The sequence below is a fragment of the Centropristis striata genome, chromosome 7 (genome assembly GCF_030273125.1).
Source record: "Centropristis striata isolate RG_2023a ecotype Rhode Island chromosome 7, C.striata_1.0, whole genome shotgun sequence".
NCBI classification, from domain to species: domain Eukaryota; kingdom Metazoa; phylum Chordata; class Actinopteri; order Perciformes; family Serranidae; genus Centropristis; species Centropristis striata.
Window position 1 is genome coordinate 5,513,544 of NC_081523.1, and position 23,377 is coordinate 5,536,920.

The 23,377-nt window shown below is 40.7% G+C and overlaps 5 protein-coding genes across 5 annotated transcripts in view; 3 read left to right on the plus strand and 2 right to left on the minus strand.

Annotated features, from left to right (window-relative positions):
- LOC131974709 (nuclear factor 7, brain-like) overlaps window positions 1-23,377 on the plus strand; it is a 51,777-nt gene that overhangs the window by 15,777 nt on the left and 12,623 nt on the right. The gene's annotated exons all lie outside the window — the stretch shown is intronic.
- LOC131974707 (UDP-glucuronosyltransferase 2A1-like) lies at window positions 327-7,179 on the minus strand. The gene is made up of 2 exons (XM_059337135.1): window positions 7,099-7,179; window positions 327-1,998 (listed from the first exon to the last, which is right to left on the minus strand). The coding sequence occupies exon 2, from the start codon at window positions 1,983-1,985 to the stop codon at window positions 408-410; it is 1,578 nt and encodes a 525-aa protein (XP_059193118.1). The 5' UTR covers window positions 1,986-1,998; window positions 7,099-7,179; the 3' UTR covers window positions 327-407.
- LOC131974710 (zinc-binding protein A33-like) lies at window positions 5,893-9,212 on the plus strand. The gene is made up of 2 exons (XM_059337139.1): window positions 5,893-6,521; window positions 6,955-9,212. The coding sequence occupies exon 2, from the start codon at window positions 7,723-7,725 to the stop codon at window positions 9,148-9,150; it is 1,428 nt and encodes a 475-aa protein (XP_059193122.1). The 5' UTR covers window positions 5,893-6,521; window positions 6,955-7,722; the 3' UTR covers window positions 9,151-9,212.
- Window positions 11,170-13,831, plus strand: LOC131974711 (nuclear factor 7, brain-like). The gene has a single exon (XM_059337140.1). The coding sequence runs from the start codon at window positions 11,867-11,869 to the stop codon at window positions 13,292-13,294; it is 1,428 nt and encodes a 475-aa protein (XP_059193123.1). The 5' UTR covers window positions 11,170-11,866; the 3' UTR covers window positions 13,295-13,831.
- Window positions 17,372-22,221, minus strand: LOC131974706 (UDP-glucuronosyltransferase 2B20-like). The gene is made up of 2 exons (XM_059337134.1): window positions 22,141-22,221; window positions 17,372-18,977 (listed from the first exon to the last, which is right to left on the minus strand). The coding sequence occupies exon 2, from the start codon at window positions 18,962-18,964 to the stop codon at window positions 17,387-17,389; it is 1,578 nt and encodes a 525-aa protein (XP_059193117.1). The 5' UTR covers window positions 18,965-18,977; window positions 22,141-22,221; the 3' UTR covers window positions 17,372-17,386.

Here is a 23,377-nt window from a genome sequence, read left to right on the forward strand (position 1 = left end):
GCAATGTAATGTGAGAATTACCCTGGACAAAGTGAACTTTTTTGTATAAGTATCGAATAATTTTCCAACTTTGGGAGTTTTCTTATGTCATGTCTTTTGAAAAAGGAAGTGCAAACACGATTTTCCGATCATGTATTTAATCAATAATTTATCACATAAAAGAACTAACAGCAATGCATGGGTTTTGTTGAACTAAGATTCAGGAAATCTAATAGAAGGATATTATTCAGACTAACTTCCATCTTTATTTTAGTTCTCAGAGGCTGACATTTATTTTGGTCTGCTGTACTGTCATCATCTCAACTCAGTCATACGGAGTACAGATTATAATTCAATTTCAACATGTTTTATTCTTTCTTGTGAAAATACATCACAGAAGTACAGGCAGGGCATCATAAGTATCTGTTTTAGTGCAGTTTCTCTTTCCTCCCTCCAAACACTTTACAACACAAACATTTCACTGTTAAAACACAAACCAGTGACATCATCGTGACCGACACCAGCAACAGAGCGATCACATCAATGGAGTGGTACTGAATCCAGGACATCTTGTAGGAGTTGGTCTTTAAGTGGGCAGCTCCCCCGTGTCTCATGACAAACTCGATCCAGAACGTGGCTCGGTCCAGAGGCTTCATGGGCTGGTCTCTGTGCAGCCTGGAGAGCTGCTGCATCTTCTCCCCGTAGGACGGCTCATAAAGCACCGCCTTCAGCGCCTCCAGGAAGTTGTCTTTGTTCAGTGTGCCAAGGTCCAGCACTCTAGCAACGCCCCTCACTGTCATTCTGAACAGATTATCGTCCTGGTCAAACATCAGAGGAAGGCCGACGATGGGAACTCCATGGTAGATGGCCTCTTGAAGTCCGTTGGTGCCTCCGTGGGCCACAAACACTCTGGTCTTTGGGTGTCCTAAGAGGTCATTTTGGGGCAGCCAGTCCAGCAGCAAGGTGTTGTTGCCCAGGTTGGACGGTCTCTTCCCAGTATGCCTCCAGATGACCTTCTGAGGTAACTGGGCGAAAGCAGCAGCCACGTGTTCTGCTACCTCCTCAGGAAGACTCCCCACCAAGGTCCCCAAGCTCATAATTATGACTCCATGCTCCGCAGAGCTCTGCACAAAGTCCTCCAGATGTTGAGGAAGCTGCTTGGAGGGTTTGCACTGAAACCCACCCATGTAGACGACGTTGGGCATGGTGGGACGAGGGAACTCAAAGGTGAAGTCGGTTCTCATCAACCAAATATCTGCCGCCTGAGCCAGCTCTTCGTAGTGGATGTCAGGACCAAAGTGACGCTGGACAAATGGTGTGTAGAGAGCCTCTTGTAATGTCACACGGTTATCAAGTGTCATTAAGGCAAAAAACATATTTTTCACCCTTTGCCAAAAAGTCATCTTGTCAGTCAGTGCACTGCCTGGTATGGGAACATATGAGGGAGGCGAGGGGGCAACCATGCGGTGTCCATCTGACCAGATCGTCCATCGTACATTGAAGACCAGCGGGAGCCCCAACCGATGAGCCAGGAGAACCCCTCCGCCCAAGAAGGGATCGGTCAGAACAACATCGTACTTTGCCTCTTGGAAGAACTGCATCAGTTTTGCATCCTCAAACATCTTTGTCATTCCATCGACCAAAACTTTGTGACCTTGATACATCATCTCCATAATCTCCGCTCCAGCTTTGACAAACGCTGAAGTGTGGAAGTCTCTTCGGAGCTTCAGCATTTTTGAGGTGAAATCTTTCATGTTGCTCTCGTCAAATCCAGTGGAATGGTCGAGGGTGATCGACTGATATAAATGGGACTCTGCTTTGATGTACCAGCTGGTTTTGGGTCGGATCACTGTGACGTTGTGACCTCTGGAGTGGAGCTCCTGGATGAGGACCTTCATGTTGACCCAGTGGCTTCCATCCACTGGGAAAACAAGCACTTTCCCTCCATCAGCACTGGGAAGAGAGCAGAGCAGTGCAGCCAGTGTCACCAGTCTGAACTGGGTCATCTCTGAGGTGAAGCTGGAATCATAAAAACAAAGAGGAGTTACAATAATAACGAGGAGACTTTAACTGAACTACTGTGATCCGAAAGGTTTTAATGTTTACTCTAGATTGTCCAAAAATGTTTTCTTTGCAACAGAGTTTATAATAGAAGTCTGGCTGTTTAACTTGCTAAACATAAATCATCCGGAGTGTTAGTGACCCAGAGTTGCCAGTGGCATCACCTAATGTGGCATCGGCAAATCTGGCATCGTCTTTCGCAGGAGTCTCTGTTCAAATTTAGTAGACAACCTTCAGAGGTTATTCCTTTATGAAATTAATTTTACGTTTTTTTTCTTCAATTAAACAACATCAGGAATTCATCGCCTTATGCAGCATCATCTAACAAGGGATTGGCAAATCCGGCATCACCTAACATGGCATAGGCAAAAAAAAAGATAAAATCAAGAATATCAAACGAATAGAAGTTACAGTGCAGCATTAGCAACTAGAAAATTTCCTCCGGGGAAATTTTGAAAGGGCCACGGGGGCTACTGCGGGTGTGTGTACACTATGATGAGATTCTTCAGAGATTTCAAACTATGCCCTTTAACCTCAAAATGTGTGTGTGTGTGTGTGTGTGTGTGTGTGTGTGCGTGTGCGTGCGTGCGTTTGAAGCATATGTATGCATGTGTGAGGAGTGTGCGTGCTTACGCATGTGTGTGTGTGTGTATCTGTAACTGTAATCACATCAAAGATCAAAGGCAATCAGATCAAAGCAATCAACAGAATTAACTGGCACCTGTTAATGTCCCGGAACATTGACAGGTGGAATTTCTGGCCTCGAACAGAAAGCATTCTTGGCAAAACCATAATACCTATCATTGATCCGACTTCACTTTGAGCCTCCTGAGTTCTTCCTGAACGTCTACATATGTTTTTTTCCCCAGAAAAATAAAAAAATAGCTTTGTTAGAGCGATCTAAAAAAACTGTTACATCTTCCTTTTTCAGAAATCTTGCGTTTTTAATATGGGAGCCAATGAGGCTGTTGGTGCGTGTTGGTGGCGCATCTGTGCGTCCTACGCCCAAACTATAACTCTGACAGTTTTACCAGAGGATTGTGAGTGAGAAGCAAATTTTCCTATCTTTCTATGTATAAATAATTTCTGTAGAGTGGAATTTGCGGCCTGGAGCGCAGTTTTCAAATTTATTTTTTGACAATTTTTTCTCTCCCTCTACACTCTGGCAATGATGTCACACACTGTGACATGAACATTCCGTGCAATACACACCCATTATAATCTCAGAATTTCTCCCAAAAAAATCATGGTCATTGAACAGGGATTGATAAAAAACTATATGACCTATTGAAATGTGGATTAATACACCAATACACAAGACTTGTGTCTACTGTTTAAAGTTTAAATGGAGTCTCTAGGTGAAATTATGCCGGAGAAGTAGACGTTTAAAAATCTCCAATGATTGTTCTTTTTCGCTCATTTTGTTTTGGCCGTCCCATTCATTTCAATGCAAAATTTTGGGCAGTTTTTCAAAAATTCGTATTCTGCAGAGAAAAGTAATAGCACACCGATCCTGATCAAACCACACGTTTTGATGTATAATTTGTCCTGCAACTCTTCAAGTTGTAAGACTAGTAGCGGGACGAAATTGGGTCCGGAAGAGGAAGAAGAAAAAATCCACAGTATAACAAAAGCCCCGAGTACTACTGTTATACTCGGTGCGATTGCCCCGTGGCCCTAATTATTGTTTCCTGAAAGACGGTGGCTAACACAAAAGTATTCAGTCTTGACTGAAAAGAGTTGAGAGCTGCAGCAGACCTGCAGTTTTTTTGGGAGCTTGTTCTAGATATGTGGTGCGTAAAAACTGAACGCTGCCTCTCCATGTTTAGTTCTGACTCTGGGAACATGGAGCAGACCTGGCTAGGGATGGGTACCGAATTCGGTACTTTTATAGGTACCGACCAAATTCCGTCGGTACTACTGAGTACCGATTCATGTAAAATCAAACGATACCATGTTTCGGTACCTAAACGGCTTTACCTTTAAACTGATCATTGATTTCAACCCGTTTTCATTTGACGTCTTTGATTAACAAGCGTGCTGACGATCGCACTATTTTTTTAAATTTATTTACCTCCTCGTCTGGTCCTGTCTGCTCACCGCGGCCGCTAACTGCTGCCCTCTTCCACCGCGGAACAGAGACCAACAGCCGGCTCTAGGTCTTCTAGCCGCCAGCTACTATCTCTCCAATGTCTCTACCCGGGCTTGGCCTTCGTCTGCCTCCAGATTAGACCTTCCTTACTCCGTTTGCTCTCTCCATTCATCCGTAGACTTTTCATTAGCAGCTAGCAGCTAGCTGCTGCATCTCTGGTCCTCCGCTAATACTACGCTCTTCAACTCAGGAATATTACCTGCCACTTTACTCCAAACTGCCTCGCTGAAATTAAATCCCTCGGACTCCTGCGTCATCCTCGATATGTGCACAGAGCAGCCCGACTCAACTTTGTTTATTCCATCATGCTATGCCCACAATACTGTCTGACCGGTGCTGCGCCGCACAGCTACGACGTCATCACAACAAATCACACGTGCACTTGCAACTTTTTTTTTTTCTCCTCCATGCTTTGCCATCTGAGAGCCTCCTCTGCATTCTTTGATAACACTGCAACCTTCATGTTACAAAATGCACGTTCACTCAACAATAAAGCACTGCTCATCCTGGATTTTATATTGTTTTGATATATTTTTTAAAGTTTATATTTTGAGAAATAAATATGTTACGCAAAAGTACCGAAAATTGGTACCGTTGAGTACCGGTACCGATTCCCAGGTACTGGGTATCGGTACCGTATCGATTCAAATGTGAAAGGTACCCATCCCTAGACCTGGCCCAGATGATCTGAGAGTTCTGGATGGTTCGTAGGTAAGCAGAAGATCAGAAATGTATTTTGGCCCTAAACCATTTAGTGCTTTTTAGACCAACAATAGTGTTTTGAAATCAATTCTTTGATAGACAGGAAACCAGTGTAAGGGCTTCAGAACTGGAGAAAAATTATCTACTTTTTTGGTCTTAGTAAGGACTCGAGCTGCAGCGTTCTGAATGAGCTGCAGCTGTCTGATCGACTTTTTAGGGAGACCTGTAAAGACACTGTTACATTAGTCGAGCTTGCTGAAGATAAAGGCATAAACAAGTTTCTCCAAATCCTGCAGAGAAATAAGTCATTTAATCCATGATATATTCTTGAGGTGATAGTAGATTGACTTTGTAACTGTTTTGATGTGGCTGTTGAAGTTCAGGTCTGAGTCCATGACTACATCTACGTTTCTGGTTGGTTTGTGGTTTTTAGCCTTACTGTTTGATGCTGGGTGCTAACTTTTAAGTCAAAGTCAAGTCAAGTCAAAGTTTATTTATAGAGCACTTTTAAAAACAACCTCAGTTGACCAAAGTGCTGTACAGTTATTAAAATAGAATAAAATCATACACAGATAGGCATAAATAAAAACAATGAAAGCAATAAAATGCTAAAAACAGTAAAACAATAAAGTAATAAAAACTCAATCCAAAAACAGAGTTAGAGATAAAAAAGAAAAAGAAAAGGGTAAAAAAGTAAAAGACAGGCAAGGATTCTTGCCATGCTGGGACTGAACGCCAAGGAGAATAAATACGTTTTTAATAATGTTTTAAAGTCAACAGACTGTGCAGCTCTGACCTGGAGAGGTCGGTTGTTCCACAGCTTCGGGGCCGCCACAGAGAAGGCTCTGTCCCCACGAGGGACCTTCCTTCTCGACTCCATAAACATTAATTTCTGGGGTTTTTTTTTACTTAATTTGAGAAAATTCTTCTCCTTTGTGCCATTGATTTGCTCAATGCGTCTACATAGTTTTAGTATAGCCATGGTAACATATTTTGTTGCTTTTCATGATCTGAGCCAGTGGGAGCATGCAGATGTTAAACAGAAGAGGCCCCAGGCTGGAACCTTGCGGAAATCCACATGTCATTTTTGCATGTTCAGATGTGTAATTACCTACAGAGACAAAGTATTCCCTGTCCATCAAGTAGGATTCAAACCATTCTAATGCAGTCTCAGAAATCTCACCCAGTTTCCAGTCGGTCTAGTAATATGTTGTCATCAACTGTTTAGAATGCCGCACTGAGGTCCAGTAACACTAAGATCCAGTAGAACTAAAACAGAAATTCTGCCATTGTCTGTGTTTAAGTAAATGTCATTGAAGACCTTCACAAGAGCCGTCTCAGTGCTGTGGTGTGGTCTAAATCCTGCCTGGAAGACATCAGAACAGCTGTTCGTTAACACAAAGTTGTTCAGCTGCTTTAAAACTGCTTTTTCGATTATTTTACTGAGAAATGGGAGGTTTGATATTGGTCTATAATTGTTCATTAGTGAAGCGTCTAAATTGTTCTTTTTTAATAAAGGTTTGATAACAGCAGTTTTCAAGGACTGTGGGAAGACACCTGAAAGAAGAGGCGTGTTAACAATCTGTAGATGGTCTGAGGCCATGCAGTTTGAGACATTTTTGAAAAGGTCTGTTGGCAGAATATTAAGGCAGCAGGAGGAGGATTTCAAATGTTGTATAATCCTCCAAGTTTTTAGCTTTACTCACATAAAATTGTTTCATGGTATTTGAATTGATTTTAAGTGGACTCATTGATAACACATGTCCTGCACCTGATGTTGAGGCACTGACTAATCTTTAAAAACCTCATCATGCAGAAATGAAGCAGCCAGCATGTTTTTCTATGATTGTTTTAAGGATGAAAAGAGAATTAGTCGACGATGAATGGTTTATGTTAAGCATTAACATAAGCTTATGTTAAGCTGAATTCATTCAGTTTATACCAGTTCAAAACAGTGTAACTGTATCTTTGATAAAAACATGTTACTTCCTGCTACCTGGTATGAAATAATCCATTCTTAGGATACATGTAGCTCAACAACTCTTGTTTCTCTTCTGCAGAGATACAAAATCAGCGTGAGCTTCTGTGCATGTTGTGAAACCTGCAGTCTGAAGGGCAGAAGCTTTAACGCTCATCGACAAGCTTAGTTTACACTTTGTGTTAATAAAGTTGATTGACAATGTCTCGATTCATGTTGTACTTACAGTGGAAAGGTGTCGTACAGCAGATTAACAGTCTCAGAGTCGACAGCAGATCTGCTCTTTAACTGCTGTGTGACTGACGAGCCTTACACTGACTGTTGTGCAACATGTGCATTTCACTGCAATTTCCTCAATCTCAAGCAGAGACATGTCAGGCTATCCCAAATATTTCCTGATGTTTATAAGAAAATTGCTGCCAGGATGGAGAAGCTGCACAAACACAAATAACTCAAACATAATAAGTGATGTATGCATTTGACCACTTTGTATTGTGATGAAAAGGAGAATATAAGTTCATAACAACTTTGATTCTTAGTGCAAGTTACAGGACTGCTTTAGAGCTGGTCCAACTGATGAAATAAACACACACTGACATGTTGGTAGACATTACTTCCTGTCACATGTTCCTGCTGGCTGGAAAACAAAAATGTTGTTCAACTTGTTTAGTTTCAGTCGACCTATCAAAATGTTCACGCCTCACTGGAGGATTTGACATTGTTGATCACAGCTGAGACACCATTTTAAGGAGTGAGATTGCTGCTGAAACACACGTTGGAGTTTATCAACTAGAAAAGGGAAGAGACACGTTGGTGAGTCCTGCTGACTGAAATATGAGTTCAGTTCAAAATGGCTGAGAAAACTGCTCTTCTTGAAAGTTTCCTGAGCTGCCATGTGTGTTCAGAGACTTTCAGAGATCCTGTGTCTCTGAGCTGCAACCACAGCTTCTGTTCAAGCTGCCTGCAGAAATTCTGGGAACAAGCTGAAAACAAAAACTGTCCAATTTGTAAAACAAAATCCTTAACTGATGAACCAGCTGCAAACCTTTCACAGAAGGAACTGGCTGACTCATTTGCTGGGAGACAGAAATCTGGATCATCTGAGATCGAAAAAGACGAGGATAAACTGCAGGTGGTGTGTAGTAAACATCTAGATGTCTCTTATTGGTTCTGTGAGGATGAAGACAGAGCTGTGTGTCCTGTCTGTGAGTTTTCTCTCCATCGGAGTCACAAAGTGGTTCCTATAGAACAAGCAGTCAGTGACCTGAAGGACCAGCTGAAATCTGACTTACAGTCTCTGCAGGACAAGAGGGACAAATACAAACAAGTGGAGAAAACATACAATGAAGTGACTCAACACTCCAAGAAGCAGCTGTTGTCCACAGAGAGACAGATCAGAGCAGAGTTCAACAAGCTCCACCAGTTCCTGAGAGAGGAAGAGGAGTCCAGACTGGCAGCTCTGAGGGAGGAAGAGGAGCAGAAGGGGAAGACTATCAGCAGAGAGATGAAGAGGATTCAGGAGCAGATCTCCTCTCTGTCAGACAGTATCTCTGCTGTTGAAGAAGAGCTGCAGAAACACAACGTGCCATTCCTCAGCAGTTATAAAGCCACTCAGACCAGAGCCAGAGTCCAGTGCTCACTGTCAGATCCACAGCTGCTCTCAGGAGCGCTGATAGATGTGGCCAAACACCTGGGCAACCTGTCCTTCAGAGTCTGGGAGAAGATGAAGGAGAAGGTCCACTTCAGTCCTGTCATTCTGGACCCAAACACTGCACATCCCCGTCTCTGTTTGTCTGATGATCTGACCAGTGTGAGACGTGAAGACGCAAAGCAGCAGCTTCCTGACAATCCAGAGAGATTCACAAAGTATGCCACTGTTCTGGGCTCTGAGGGCTTCAGCTCAGGGAAACACAGCTGGGAGGTGGAGGTGGGAGATCATCCTGACTGGCTTGTAGGTTTGGTTAAAGAGTCAGCTGACAGGAAGGGAGAGGCAGATGCTTCACCTAAATATGGAATCTGGTGTTTATTGTATGGTAATGGAAAATACATTAATGGATATGGTGAGACTGTCAGAGTGAAGAAGAGTCTTCAGAGGATCAGAGTCCAGCTGGACTATGACAGGGGGGAGGTGTCCTTCTACGACCCTGAAGATATGACTCACATCTGCACTCTGAAAGACACTTTCACTGAGAAACTCTTCTCATATTTCAATATTGGAAAGTCTGGTGATCCAAAAACTGCTGATATCAAAATCTGTCCAACAGATTTTTCTCTGTAATGTTTAGGGGTGCACCGATTGCAATTTTCTGGCCGATCGACGATCATCGTTTTTTTTTTTTTATAACTTACAGCATACACCTTCAATGTTTGAATCTTATCTTATTGGAAAAACAATAACACAGCAGTATTCTTCCTTAACAAATAAAGTAAATAACAATGTCTGAGGTAGTTAATAAAATATTGAACTTAAAATAAATAGCAACAATTTACAGGACAAACTGACAAAAGAACTGCAACCATAAATAAAGTGTCCTGAGTTTTTGGTGTCGTTATAGTACAACATACATACAACTCGGGATGGGCATCGATTTTCGAATATTCGAATAGTCATTAAATCATAAAAAAATCGAATAGTTCATCATATCTGGAAGAAAAAAAGTTGTATTTCTGGTGTCTTCCGCATGGGGGCAGCGTAGCATTTGATGATACAGTGCGGCGGGCTCGATGCCAAGCTGTAGAAGAAGAAATAAACGGGGGAGAGGGTTTTCCATGGCAGGACAAGTTAGCCCCCAGAGGGATTCAGAGACTCTGGAGGTGACGTATGGTTTTCACCTTTGCTAACTGTGCACAACGTCAGCAGCTGAAAGCGGCATGGCTAACTTTCATAAACATAGTGATTGTGAATTAACCAGAATTGCAAACTGTGCACAGAGTGTCCGGTGCTTGTTGTAAACAAACAGAGATCACTAAGTGAACAACTCCTGCAGCAGCAGCACATACACACTGTACTGCTACAGAGCTAACTGTAGCTAACTGCAGCTAACAGAGGCTCTTCTTAACGAGCCGGTGTTATATATAGACACAGCGAGTAAAAGAAGATCAATGGCTCGATGTGTATAGCTGACGGTTAATGTGCTAGTTAATTTTGCTGGGGTGAGTTTGAATCCAGCTCTTACCGATCTCGCAAACATTTTATTTTCATACGTTTCTTTTTTTTATAGGCAGCTGTGATGTAGTGTTCACTTATTCAACGATGTTCTCCACAGAAGATAGGAGATGCGGCTAGTAAAACGCCAGGTTTTATGTTTATAAATATGTGACGAATCTGCTGACAGAGGGGGGGCCACAGCTGCGGATGTAGACGCACGCACGTGTACGGAAACCAGTTGGTGTGGAAACTAGAAGGGATATAACACCAGCCTCAGGCTCGTTAGCGGCTCGTTAAGAAGAGTAAGGAGTCGCTGGATTTGTCTCCAGTCACATTCTTGAAAAATAGTTGCTAAGGGGGTCTGAAAAGATTCTAAATTTAGCAACAAAGTTGGGAGCACTGCTTTGCCGGTGGGGGGTTATTATCGAGGTAGATAAGATGAAGATGAAGTAAAAGAATCGGCCGATTGCAGATCCCGGAAAAATTAAGGAAATTGGTTTGTTCAGACTTTATTCTGATTTCATCATCTATCTAGATCTCAGTGGGATCATTGAAAAAAAAAAGTTGTAAATATTAACTCAATACTCTAGCTACATTACAGGTGATAAACGTTCATACAGGTTTAAATCAGGCCTAATGTTTGGATTTCAAGAAACAGATTTAACAGATTATAAATATTAATTATCCTGATTATCAACATTTACTGTTAAATCAAATGTTTTAGTATCTTTTATCAGTTTTAGTTTTTTATTTGTTTGTTTTTTAATGAATTTTTCAGTTCATTCAGATATTTCAGGTATCGATCTGTTGGTTTATTAAATGTTGCAATGTTTTTTTTTCATTCAGTCTTTAATTCTTACACTGCTTCTTCAAACTGTGGATGATATTTTTGCAGTGTACACATGGTGAATAACATAAATGATAAGTGTCAAGTTTGTGATGAACAAAAAGGAAATACCAGCAGAACAATTTAGTTTGTTTCCTTAATCAAATATATTGAGAATAATCAAATGTGCATCAGATGGATGCTGCTTCACATGATGTGTAATTAAATCAGCAGCAGTTTAATTTACAGGTTTGTGTTTATATATTTCCAGTTTCTTTATATACACGAGTCAAATAGTCATGCCACTGTACAGAAATATACAAATAATTACAAATATGCATCAACGTCAACATTTATGGATGGCTGGAAATTATTCAGTGATATTTTCTTTTGTAAAATCAAATCACAAATGAATAAATTGTACATAAAGAATCCAGAAACATCCTCAAACGGCATATATACATATATATATATATATATACATAAGTAAATCAAAGCTGCACAGAATGAGAAAGGTCAGATGAGTTGGATTAAAAACTCAACATGTACCTGAAATTTAACTGAGTGATAAACATTGAATTATCTGGATGAAATAAACTGCTGACATGTTGGCAGAAAATGTTTCCTGCTGAGTGAAAAATATAATGTTGTTCATCTCTTTATAGTCAGTCAGCCTGTTGAAATGAGATCCTACAATCTTCTGCTTCTTTGTGGCATTTTGAGGACGTTTCTATTCCTCTAAAGTGAAGCTGAACATGAAGAGTCACATTTTCTTTTTGACACTTTTGTGAGTGACATTCTGGCGTCATCTGCTGGCGACAAAATGACATGACAACATTTCTGATGCTGAATGACACTCAGAGAAGGATCTGAAAATAGATTTTGAAATTGTTGATCAGAGCACAGCTGCTATTTTAAGGAGTGAGACTCTGCTGTAACACACGTTTGGAGTTTATCAACTGAAGAAGTGAAGAGACACGTTGGTGAGTCCTGCTGACTGAAATATAACTTCAGTTAAGAATGGCTGAGAAAATTGCTCTTCTTGAAAGTTACCTGAGCTGCCATGTGTGTTCAGAGACTTTCAGAGATCCTGTGTCTCTGAGCTGCAACCACAACTTCTGTTCAAGCTGCCTGCAGAAACTCTGGGAACAAGCTAAAAACAAAAACTGTCCCATTTGTAAAAGAAAATCATCAAAAGAATTTATAGTGAACTTTTCACTGAAGAAACTGGCTGACTGCTTTGCTGGGAGACAGAAATCTGGATCATCTGAGACAGAAAAAGAAGAGAAGAAGCTGGAGGTGGTGTGTAGTAAACATCCAGAAGAGACTAAACTGTTCTGTGAGGATGAAGACAGAGCTGTGTGTCCTGTCTGTGAGTTTTCTCTCCACCAGAGTCACAAAGTGGTTCCGATAGAACAAGCAGTCAGTGACCTGAAGGACCAGCTGAAATCTGACTTACAGTCTCTGCAGGACAAGAGGGACAAATATGAAGAAGTGGAGGAAACATACAATGAAGTGACTCAACACTCCAAGAAGCAGCTGTTGTCCACAGAGAGACAGATCAGAGCAGAGTTCAACAAGCTCCACCAGTTCCTGAGAGAGGAAGAGGAGTCCAGACTGGCAGCTCTGAGGGAGGAAGAGGAGCAGAAGGGGAAGACTATCAGCAGAGAGATGAAGAGGATTCAGGAGCAGATCTCCTCTCTGTCAGACAGTATCTCTGCTGTTGAAGAAGAGCTGCAGAAACACAACGTGCCATTCCTCAGCAGTTATAAAGCCACTCAGACCAGAGCCAGAGTCCAGTGCTCACTGTCAGATCCACAGCTGCTCTCAGGAGCGCTGATAGATGTGGCCAAACACCTGGGCAACCTGTCCTTCAGAGTCTGGGAGAAGATGAAGGAGAAGGTCCACTTCAGTCCTGTCATTCTGGACCCAAACACTGCAGCCTACAGTCTCTATCTGTCTGATGATCTGACCAGTGTGAGACATGGAGACACAGTGAAGCAGCAGCTTCCTGACAATCCAGAGAGATTCACTAAGTATGCCAATGTTCTGGGCTCTGAGGGCTTCAGCTCAGGGAAACACAGCTGGGAGGTGGAGGTGGGAGATCATCCTCGCTGGAATATAGGTTTGGCTAAAGAGTCAGCTGACAGGAAGGGAGAGGCAGATGCTTCACCGAAAGATGGAATCTGGTGTTTACTTCATCGTGATGGAAAATACACTAATGTTGTTGGTAAGACTGTCAAAGTGAAGAAGAGTCTCCAGAGGATCAGAGTCCAGCTGGACTATGACAGGGGGGAGGTGTCCTTCTACGACCCTGAAGACATGACTCACATCTACACTCACAGAGACACTTTCACTGAGAAACTCTTCCCATATTTTGGTATTGTAAAGGCTGGTGATGCTAAAACTGCTGATATCAAAATCTGTCCAACAGATTTTTCTCTGTAATTTTCAGGAATGTTAATGTTTGTTCAGACTTTATTCTGATTTCATCATCTATCTAGATCTCAGTGGAATCATTTAAAGACAAAAGTTGTAAATATAAACTCAATACTCGAGCTGCATTACAGGTGATAAACAATCATACAGGTTTAAATCAGTTCTAATGTTTGGATTTTAAGAAACAGATTTAGTGTTTTAGTGACAACAGTTATAAATATTAATTCATCCTGATTATCAACATTTAATTTAAAATCAAATATTTTAGTCTTTCATCAGTTTTAGTTTTTTATTTGTTGGGTTTTTGATGAAGTTTTCAGTTTAATCAGTTATTTCAGTTTTGGATCTGTTGTTTTATTAAATGTTGCAATATTTTATTTTCATTCAGTCTTTAATTCTTACACTGCTTCTTCATACTGTAGATGATATTTTTTGTAGTGTACACATGGTGAATAACATGAATGATAAATGTCAAGTTTGTGATGAACAAAATGGAAATACCAGCAGAACAATTTAGTTTGTTTCCTCAATTAAATATATTAAAAATAATCAAATGTGCATCAGATGGATGCTGCTTCACATGATGTGTAATTAAATCAGCAGCAGTATAATTTACAGGTTTGTGTTTATATATATCAAGTTTCTTTACATACATGAGTCAAATAGGCATGTCACTGTACAATTTCTTTTGTAAAATCAAATCACAAATGAATAAATTGTACATGAAGAATCCAGAAACATCCTCATACCGCCGTGATGAAGGTAAATGTCAGAAAACATGAGAAATAAAGCATGGCATGTTTAAAAAGAGTTGTGCAACTTGTTTATTTTTAATGGAGTTTAAAATATTTAAAAGGTGGTTAAATTTTTCCCTCCTCCAACTTCACCACATTATAAACTCTAAAACAGCAGTTCAAAGGTTAAAAACTAATAATTTACAACAGTCTCCTGAACATAAATATATATTTTTCACTTTTAGACTTCAGAAAAATGAACAGACGAGCAGAATCATTGCAACTGTTGATAAGTTTTGTGATTTGAAGTTGTAACAGTGTGTTGATACTAAAGTCTGTTCTAAACAGCCTCATTGAAGAGAGGGAGTACTGAGGGTTGTTACACAGAGATGTAGTGAGGCTGTCTACAATCATTTGCTCTGAAGGAGAACTAAGATTTCCACTAAAGATTAGTTAGAGTCAGTCAGCAGGACTGTATAATGCTGACTCAGTGTGTGAAGGCTGCACAGATGGAGAAGCATTTCCAACAAGACAGCACTGTTTAAGAAATGCTTCCACTGCTACATTTGAGTCATTTTGTCTCCTATTTAATGCAGTTTTCAGAGACAACGTGCTCACATGTACGTCATGTACTGCATGGACACATTTTATTTCCCGTAAACGCCATAAGATGGAAACAAAGTGCACATTTTGTTCACAGCCTGCTCATTTTGAACACTGAACATTTTGTTTCTGTCACTTATTTACATGCATATTATCGTTTGCTGCACAGGTCGATCGATTGAAACACCTTTTAATAGTTTCTGATAGTTTCTCTTTCAATACGAACCCTTCCCAAGTGACCAAACAGAGACAGAGAGTATCAAGACTGTTTCTTAATGGTTATGTGGAAGGGAAGGCAGCAGCTCACCTCCACTAGGACCCAGGCAAGGGGGCGGAGTCTATAAAAAGGGGCGGGAGGCTTACCTGGGCCTTTCTTGCTGCACTGAAACACCTGAGAGCAACTGAGGACAGTCTGTGTCTGGAGTGTGATTTGGTAGGCCCTTTCTTCAAAAAAAATATGTCCAAAAGCATGATTTTAGTTGATATTGCGTCTTTATTGACAAAGTGCACTTTGTTCACCGCCTGCTCATTCTGAACACTGAACATTTTTTTCGTGTCATTATTTTTACATGCATATTATGTTTTGCTGCACAGGTCGATTGATAGAAGTACTTTTTAACAGTTTGTGGTTGTTTTTCCTTTACTAAATATCCTTCACTGAAATCCCATTCTGTTAATCAGACATGCTGTATGTCAGGTATGTAAGAAAGTCATGTTGTTGTTGCTTCATCAGTCACCAATTTAGTCAAATCATCTAAAATATTCCTCTACTGCAGAAATTATTAACTTGAAATTTGGCAACAATGTGCATTCATGAAATTTAATTTTATTAAATGTAATTTCATCAAATGAATTGCATATCTTTCCTTTGAATGTTCCTGGGAATGTACATAAAAGTTAAAAAAAAAAATGAATGAAAAGAAATCAAATCCCTGAAATGAGAAAAATATAGATAAAATAATAAAAAAGTTTTAAACTCTGGATTCCCAACCAGTCAGTTCACTTCTATATTTGCATATAATTTGCATTTGGCAACAAATTGTAATGTAAGAATTACCCTGGACAAAGTGAACTTTTTTGTTCAAGTATCGAATAATTTTCCAACGGGAGTTTTCTTATGTCATGTCTTTTGAAAAAGGAAGTGCAAACACGATTTTCCGATCATGTATTTAATCAATAATTTATCACATAAAAGAACTAACAGCAATGCATGGGTTTTGTTGAACTAAGATTCAGGAAATGTAATAGAAGGATATTATTCAGACTTACTTCCATCTTTATTTTAGTTCTCAGAGGCTGACATTTATTAGGGCCTCGGGGCAATCGCACCGAGCACTGGTCCCATACAGCAATAGCTGTAGGGACCAGTGCTCGGGGCGTCCCGCTACTAGTCCTACAACTTGAAGAGTTGCAGGACAAATTATATATCAAAACATGCGGTTTGATCGGGATCGGTGTGCTATTACTTTTCCCTACGGAATTCGAATTTTTCGCAAAGTGAGTCGCGAAAAACTGCTCAAAATTTTGCATTGAAATGAATAGGACGGCCGACAAAAAATGAGCGAAAAAGATCATTGGAGATTTTTAAACATCTACTTCTCCGGCATAATTTCACCTAGAGACTCCATTTAAACTTTAAACAGTAGACACAAGTCTTGTGTATCGGTGTATTAATCCACGTTTTGATAGGTCATATAGTTTTTTATCAATCCCTGTTCAATGACCATGATAATTTTTGGAGAAATTCTGAGATTATAATGGGTGTGTATTGCACGGAATGTACGTGTCAGAGTTTGTGATGTCATCGCTCAGAGTGTAGAGGGAGAGGTAAAACTGTCAAAAAATAAATTTTAAAACTGCGCTCCAGGCCACAAATTCCACTCTACAGAAATAATTTATACATAGAAACGTAGGAAAATTTTTCTTCTCACTCACAATCCTCTGGTAAAGCTGTCAGAGTTATAGTTTGGGCGTAAAATGCATAGATGCGCCATCAACACCACCAACAGCCTCATTGGCTCCCATATTAAAAACGCAGGAAGATTGCGGAAAAAGTGAGATTTTAAAGTTTTTTATATCGCTCCATCAAAGCTATTTTTTCATTTTTCTTAAAAAAAACATATGTAGACGTTCAGGAAGAACTCAGGACGCTCAAAGTGAAGTCGGATCAATGATAGGTATTATGGTTTTGCCAAAAATGCTTTCTGTTCGAGGCCAGAAATTTCCAGTCCACCTCTGGCTGCTGTCACTCTTTCATTAACAGCTGCAGTTAATTCTGTTGATTGCTTTGATCTGATTGCCTTTGATCTTTGATGTGATTACAGTTACAGATACACACACACACATGCGCGTAAGCGCTCACACTCCTCACACATGCATACACATGCTTCAAACACACATGTGCGCGCACACACACAGGTAACTTTATGTGATTTTAATTACACACACACACACACAGGTAACTTTATGCGATTTTCGCTACACACACACACACACACACACACACACACACACACATTTTGAGGTTAAAGGGCATAGTTTGAAATCTCTGAAGAGTCTCATCATAGTGTACACACACCGGCAGTAGCCCCCGTGGCCCTTTCAAAATTTCCCCAGAGGAAATTTTCTAGTTTTGTTCTGCTGTACTGTCATCATCTCAACTCAGTCATACGGAGTACAGATTATAATTCAATTTCAACATGTTTTATTCTTTCTTGTGAAAATACATCACAGAAGTACAGGCAGGGCATCATAAGTATCTGTTTTAGTGCAGTTTCTCTTTCCTCCCTCCAAACACTTTACAACACAAACATTTCACTGTTAAAACACAAACCAGTGACATCATCGTGACCGACACCAGCAACAGAGCGATCACATCAATGGAGTGGTACTGAATCCAGGACATCTTGTAGGAGTCGGTCTTTAAGTGGGCAGCTCCCCCGTGTCTCATGACAAACTCGATCCAGAACGTGGCTCGGTCCAGAGGCTTCATGGGCTGGTCTCTGTGCAGCCTGGAGAGCTGCTGCATCTTCTCCCTGTAGGACGGCTCATAAAGCACCGCCTTCAGCGCCTCCAGGAAGTTGTCTTTGTTCAGTGTGCCAAGGTCCAGCACTCTAGCAACGCCCCTCACTGTCATTCTGAACAGATTATCGTCCTGGTCGAGCATCAGAGGAAGGCCGACGATGGGAACTCCGTGGTAGATGGCCTCTTGAAGTCCGTTGGTGCCTCCGTGGGCCACAAACACTCTGGTCTTTGGGTGTCCTAAGAGGTCATTTTGGGGCAGCCAGTCCAGCAGCAAGGTGTTGTTGCCCAGGTTGGACGGTCTCTTCCCAGTATGCCTCCAGATGACCTTCTGAGGTAACTGGGCGAAAGCAGCAGCCACGTGTTCTGCTACCTCCTCAGGAAGACTCCCCACCAAGGTCCCCAAGCTCATAATTACGACTCCATGCTCCGCAGAGCTCTGCATAAAGTCCTCCAGATGTTGAGGAAGCTGCTTGGAGGGCTTGCACTGAAACCCACCCATGTAGACGACGTTGGGCATGGTGGGACGAGGGAACTCAAAGGTGAAGTCGGTTCTCATCAACCAAATATCTGCCGCCTGAGCCAGCTCTTCGTAGTGGACGTCAGGACCAAAGTGACGCTGGACAAATGGTGTGTAGAGAGCCTCTTGTAATGTCACACGGTTATTAAGCATCATTAAGGCAAAAAACATATTTTTCACCCTTTGCCAAAAAGTCATCTTGTCAGTCAGTGCACTGCCTGGTATGGGAACATATGAGGGCGGCGAGGGGGCAACCATGCGGTGTCCATCTGACCAGATCGTCCATCGTACATTGAAGACCAGCGGGAGCCCCAACCGATGAGCCAGGAGAACCCCTCCGCCGATGAAGGGATCGGTCAGAACAACATCGTACTTTGCCTCTTGGAAGAACTGCATCAGTTTTGCATCATCAAACATCTTTGTCATTCCATCGACCAAAACTTTGTGACCTTGGTACATCATCTCCATAATCTCCGCTCTAGCTTTGACAAACGATGAAGCGTGGAAGTCTCGACGGAGCTTCAGCATTTTTGAGGTGAAATCTTTCATGTTGCTCTCGTCAAATCCAGTGGAATGGTCGAGGGTGATCGACTGATATAAATGGGACTCTGCTTTGATGTACCAGCTGGTTTTGGGTCGGATCACTGTGACGTTGTGACCTCTGGAGTGGAGCTCCTGGATGAGGACCTTCATGTTGACCCAGTGGCTTCCATCCACTGGGAAAACAAGCACTTTCCCTCCATCAGCACTGGGAAGAGAGCAGAGCAGTGCAGCCAGTGTCACCAGTCTGAACTGGGTCATCTCTGAGGTGAAGCTGGAATCATATAAACAAAGAGGAGTTACAATAATAACAAGGAGACTTTAACTGAACTTCTGTGATCCGAAAGGTTTTAATGTTTACTCTAGATTGTCCCAAAATGTTTTCTTTGCAACAGAGTTTATAATAGAAGTCTGTCTGTTTAACTTGCTAGACATAAATCATCCGGAGTGTTAGTGACCCAGAGTGACCTGCGGCATCACCTAATGTGGCATCGGCAAATCTGGCATTGCCTTTCGCAGGAGTCTCTGTTCAAATTTAGTAGACAACCTTCAGAGGTTATTCCTTTATGAAATTAATTTTACGTTTTTTTTTCTTCAATTAAACTACATCAGGAATGAATGCCTTATGCAGCGTCATCTAACAAGGGATTGGCAAATCCGGTATCACCTAACACGGCATAGGCAAAAAAAAAGATGATAAAATCAAGTATATCAAACGAATAGAAGTTACAGTGCAGTATTAGCAACTAGAAAATTTCCTCTGGGGAAATTCTGAAAGGGCCACTGGGGCTACTGCCGGTGTGTGTACACTATGATGAGATTCTCCAGAGATTTCAAACTATGCCCTTTAACCTCAAAATGTGCGTGTTTGTGTGTGTGTGTGTGAGTGTGTGAAACGTGTATCTGGAGGAGCGCATTTGTGTGTGTGTGTGTGTGTATGTAGCGAAAATCGCATAGTTACCTGTGTGTGTGTGTGTGTGTGTGTGTGTATGTGTGTGTAATTAAAATCACATAAAGTTACCTGTGTGTGTATGTGTGTAATTAAAATCACATAAAGTTACTTGTGTGTGTGTGTGTAATTAAAATCACATAAAGTTACTTGTGTGTGTGTGTGTGTGTGTGTGTGTGCGCGCATGCGTGTGTTTTTGAAGCATGTGTATGCATGTGTGATGAGTGTGCACGCTTACGCGCATGTGTGTGTGTGTATCTGTAACTGTAATCACATCAAAGATTAAAGGCAATCAGATCAAAGCAATCAACAGAATTAACGACACCTGTTCCGGCACAGTGACAGCAGAGGTGGACAGACTGGAATTTCTGGCCTTGAACAGAAAGCATTTTTGGCGAAACCATAATACCTATCATTGATCCGACTTCACTTTGAGCATCCTGAGTTCTTCCTCAACGTCTACATATGTTTTTTTTTAAGAAAAATGAAAAAATAGCTTTGTTAGAGCGATCTAAAAAAAATCTTACGTCTCCTTTTTTCAGATATTGTCCTGCGTTTTTAATATGGGAGCCAATGAGGCAGTTGGTGCGAGTTGTTGGTGCATCTGTACGTCTTACGCCCAAACTATAACTCTGACAGCTTTACCAGAGGATTGTGAGTGAGAGGACAAATTTTCCTACGTTTTTATGTATAAATTATTTCTGTAGAGGGAAATTTGCGGCCTGGAGCGCAGTTTACAAATTTAATTTTTGACAATTCTTTCTCTGCCTCTACACTCTGCGTGATGACATCACCACTCTAGACTCTCCATAGGGTTACATTGGGGGGATTTTTTGACGTGTTTTTGCCCAATAATTTGAAAACCGTTTGTCGAAACCCTTAGAAAAGTCATAGCACACTTGTCATGGATGTGCGACCAAAACTCTGGGAGGAGTAGTCGGCTGAAAAAACACCACGGAAGAAACGGAAGAATAAGACATAAGCCCACGGAATAACAGTTAGTGTGCTTTTGCAAGCAAGCACACAAAATAAATAAGTTTTTAATAATGTTTTAAAGTCAACAGACTGTGCAGCTCTGACCTGGAGAGGTCGGCTGTTCCACAGCTTCGGGGCCGCCACAGAGAAGGCTCTGTCCCCACGAGGGACCTTCCTTCTCGACTCCATAAACATTAATTTCTGGGGGGTTTTTTTGCTTAATTTGAGAAAATTCTTCTCCTTTGTGTCGTTGATTTGCTCAATGCGTCTACATAGTTTTCGTATAGCTATGGTAACATAATTTGTTGCTTTTCATGATCTGAGCCAGTGGGAGCATGCAGATGTTAAACAGAAGAGGCCCCAGGCTGGAACCTTGCGGAAATCCACATGTCATTTTTGCATGTTCAGATGTGTAATTACCTACAGAGACAAAGTATTCCCTGTCCTTCAAGTAGGATTCAAACCATTCTAATGCAGTCTCAGAAATCTCACCCAGTTTCCAGTCGGTCTAGTAATATGTTGTCATCAACTGTTTAGAATGCCGCACTGAGGTCCAGTAACACTAAGATCCAGTAGAACTAAAACAGAAATTCTGCCATTGTCTGTGTTTAAGTAAATGTCATTGAAGACCTTCACAAGAGCCGTCTCAGTGCTGTGGTGTGGTCTAAATCCTGACTGGAAGACATCAGAACAGCTGTTCGTTAACACAAAGTTGTTCAGCTGCTTTAAAACTGCTTTTTTGATTATTTTACTGAGAAATGGGAGGTTTGATATTGGTCTATAATTGTTCATTAGTGAAGCGTCTAAATTGTTCTTTTTTAATAAAGGTTTGATAACAGCAGTTTTCAAGGAATGTGGGAAGACACCTGAAAGAAGATGCGTGTTAACAATCTGTAGATGGTCTGAGGCCATGCAGTTTGAGACATTTTTGAAAAGGTCTGTTGGCAGAATATTAAGGCAGCAGGAGGAGGATTTCAAATGTTGTATAATCCTCCAAGTTTTTAGCGTTAATCACATAAAATTGTTTCATGGTATTTGAATTGATTTTAAGTGGACTCATTGATAACACATGTCCTGCACCTGATGTTGAGGCACTGACTAATCTTTAAAAACCTCATCATGCAGAAATGAAGCAGCCAGCATGTTTTTCTATGATTGTTTTAAGGATGAAAAGAGAATTAGTCGACGATGAATGGTTTATGTTAAGCATTAACATAAGCTTATGTTAAGCTGAATTCATTCAGTTTATACCAGTTCAAAACAGTGTAACTATATCTTTGATAAAAACATGTTACTTCCTGCTACCTGGTATGAAATAATCCATTCTTAGGATACATGTAGCTCAACAACTCTTGTTTCTCTTCTGCAGAGATACAAAATCAGCGTGAGCTTCTGTGCATGTTGTGAAACCTGCAGTCTGAAGGGCAGAAGCTTTAACGCTCATCGACAAGCTTAGTTTACACTTTGTGTTAATAAAGTTGATTGACAATGTCTCGATTCATGTTGTACTTACAGTGGAAAGGTGTCGTACAGCAGATTAACAGTCTCAGAGTCGACAGCAGATCTGCTCTTTAACTGCTGTGTGACTGACGAGCCTTACACTGACTGTTGTGCAACATGTGCATTTCACTGCAATTTCCTCAATCTCAAGCAGAGACATGTCAGGCTATCCCAAATATTTCCTGATGTTTATAAGAAAATTGCTGCCAGGATGGAGAAGCTGCACAAACACAAATAACTCAAACATAATAAGTGATGTATGCATTTGACCACTTTGTATTGTGATGAAAAGGAGAATATAAGTTCATAACAACTTTGATTCTTAGTGCAAGTTACAGGAGTGCTTTAGAGCTGGTCCAAACTGACATGTTGGTAGACATTGCTCCCTGTCACATGTTCCTGCTGGCTGGAAAACAAAAATGTTGTTCAACTTGTTTAGGGTCAGTCGGACTATCAAAATGTTCACGCCCCATCAGAGGATTTGACATTGTTGATCACAGCTGAGACGCCATTTTAAGGAGTGAGATTGCTGCTGAAACACACGTTTGGAGTTTATCAACTAGAAAAGGGAAGAGACACGTTGGTGAGTCCTGCTGACTGAATATAAGTTCAGTTCAAAAATATAAGTTCAGTTCAAAATGGCTGAGAAAACTGCTCTTCTTGAAAGTTTCCTGAGCTGCCATGTGTGTTCAGAGACTTGAAGTAGACTTGAAGATGAAGTAAAAGAATCGGCCGATTGCCGATCCCGCAAAATTAAGGAAATCGGTTTGTTCAGACTTTATTCTGATTTCATCATCTATCTAGATCTCAGTGGGATCATTGAAAAAAAAAGTTGTAAATATTAACTCAATACTCTAGCTACATTACAGGTGATAAACGTTCATACAGGTTTAAATCAGGCCTAATGTTTGGATTTCAAGAAACAGATTTAACAGATTATAAATATTAGTTATCCTGATTATCAACATTTACTGTTAAATCAAATGTTTTAGTATCTTTTATCAGTTATAGTTTTTTATTTGTTTGTTTTTTAATGAATTTTTCACTTCATTCAGATATTTCAGGTATCGATCTGTTGTTTTATTAAATGTTGCAATATTTTATTTTCATTCAGTCTTTAATTCTTACACTGCTTCTCCATACTGTAGATGATATTTTTTGTTGTGTAAACATGGTGAATAACATGAAGTGTCAAGTTTGTGATGAACAAAAAGGAAATACCAGCAGAACAATTTAGTTTGTTTCCTTAA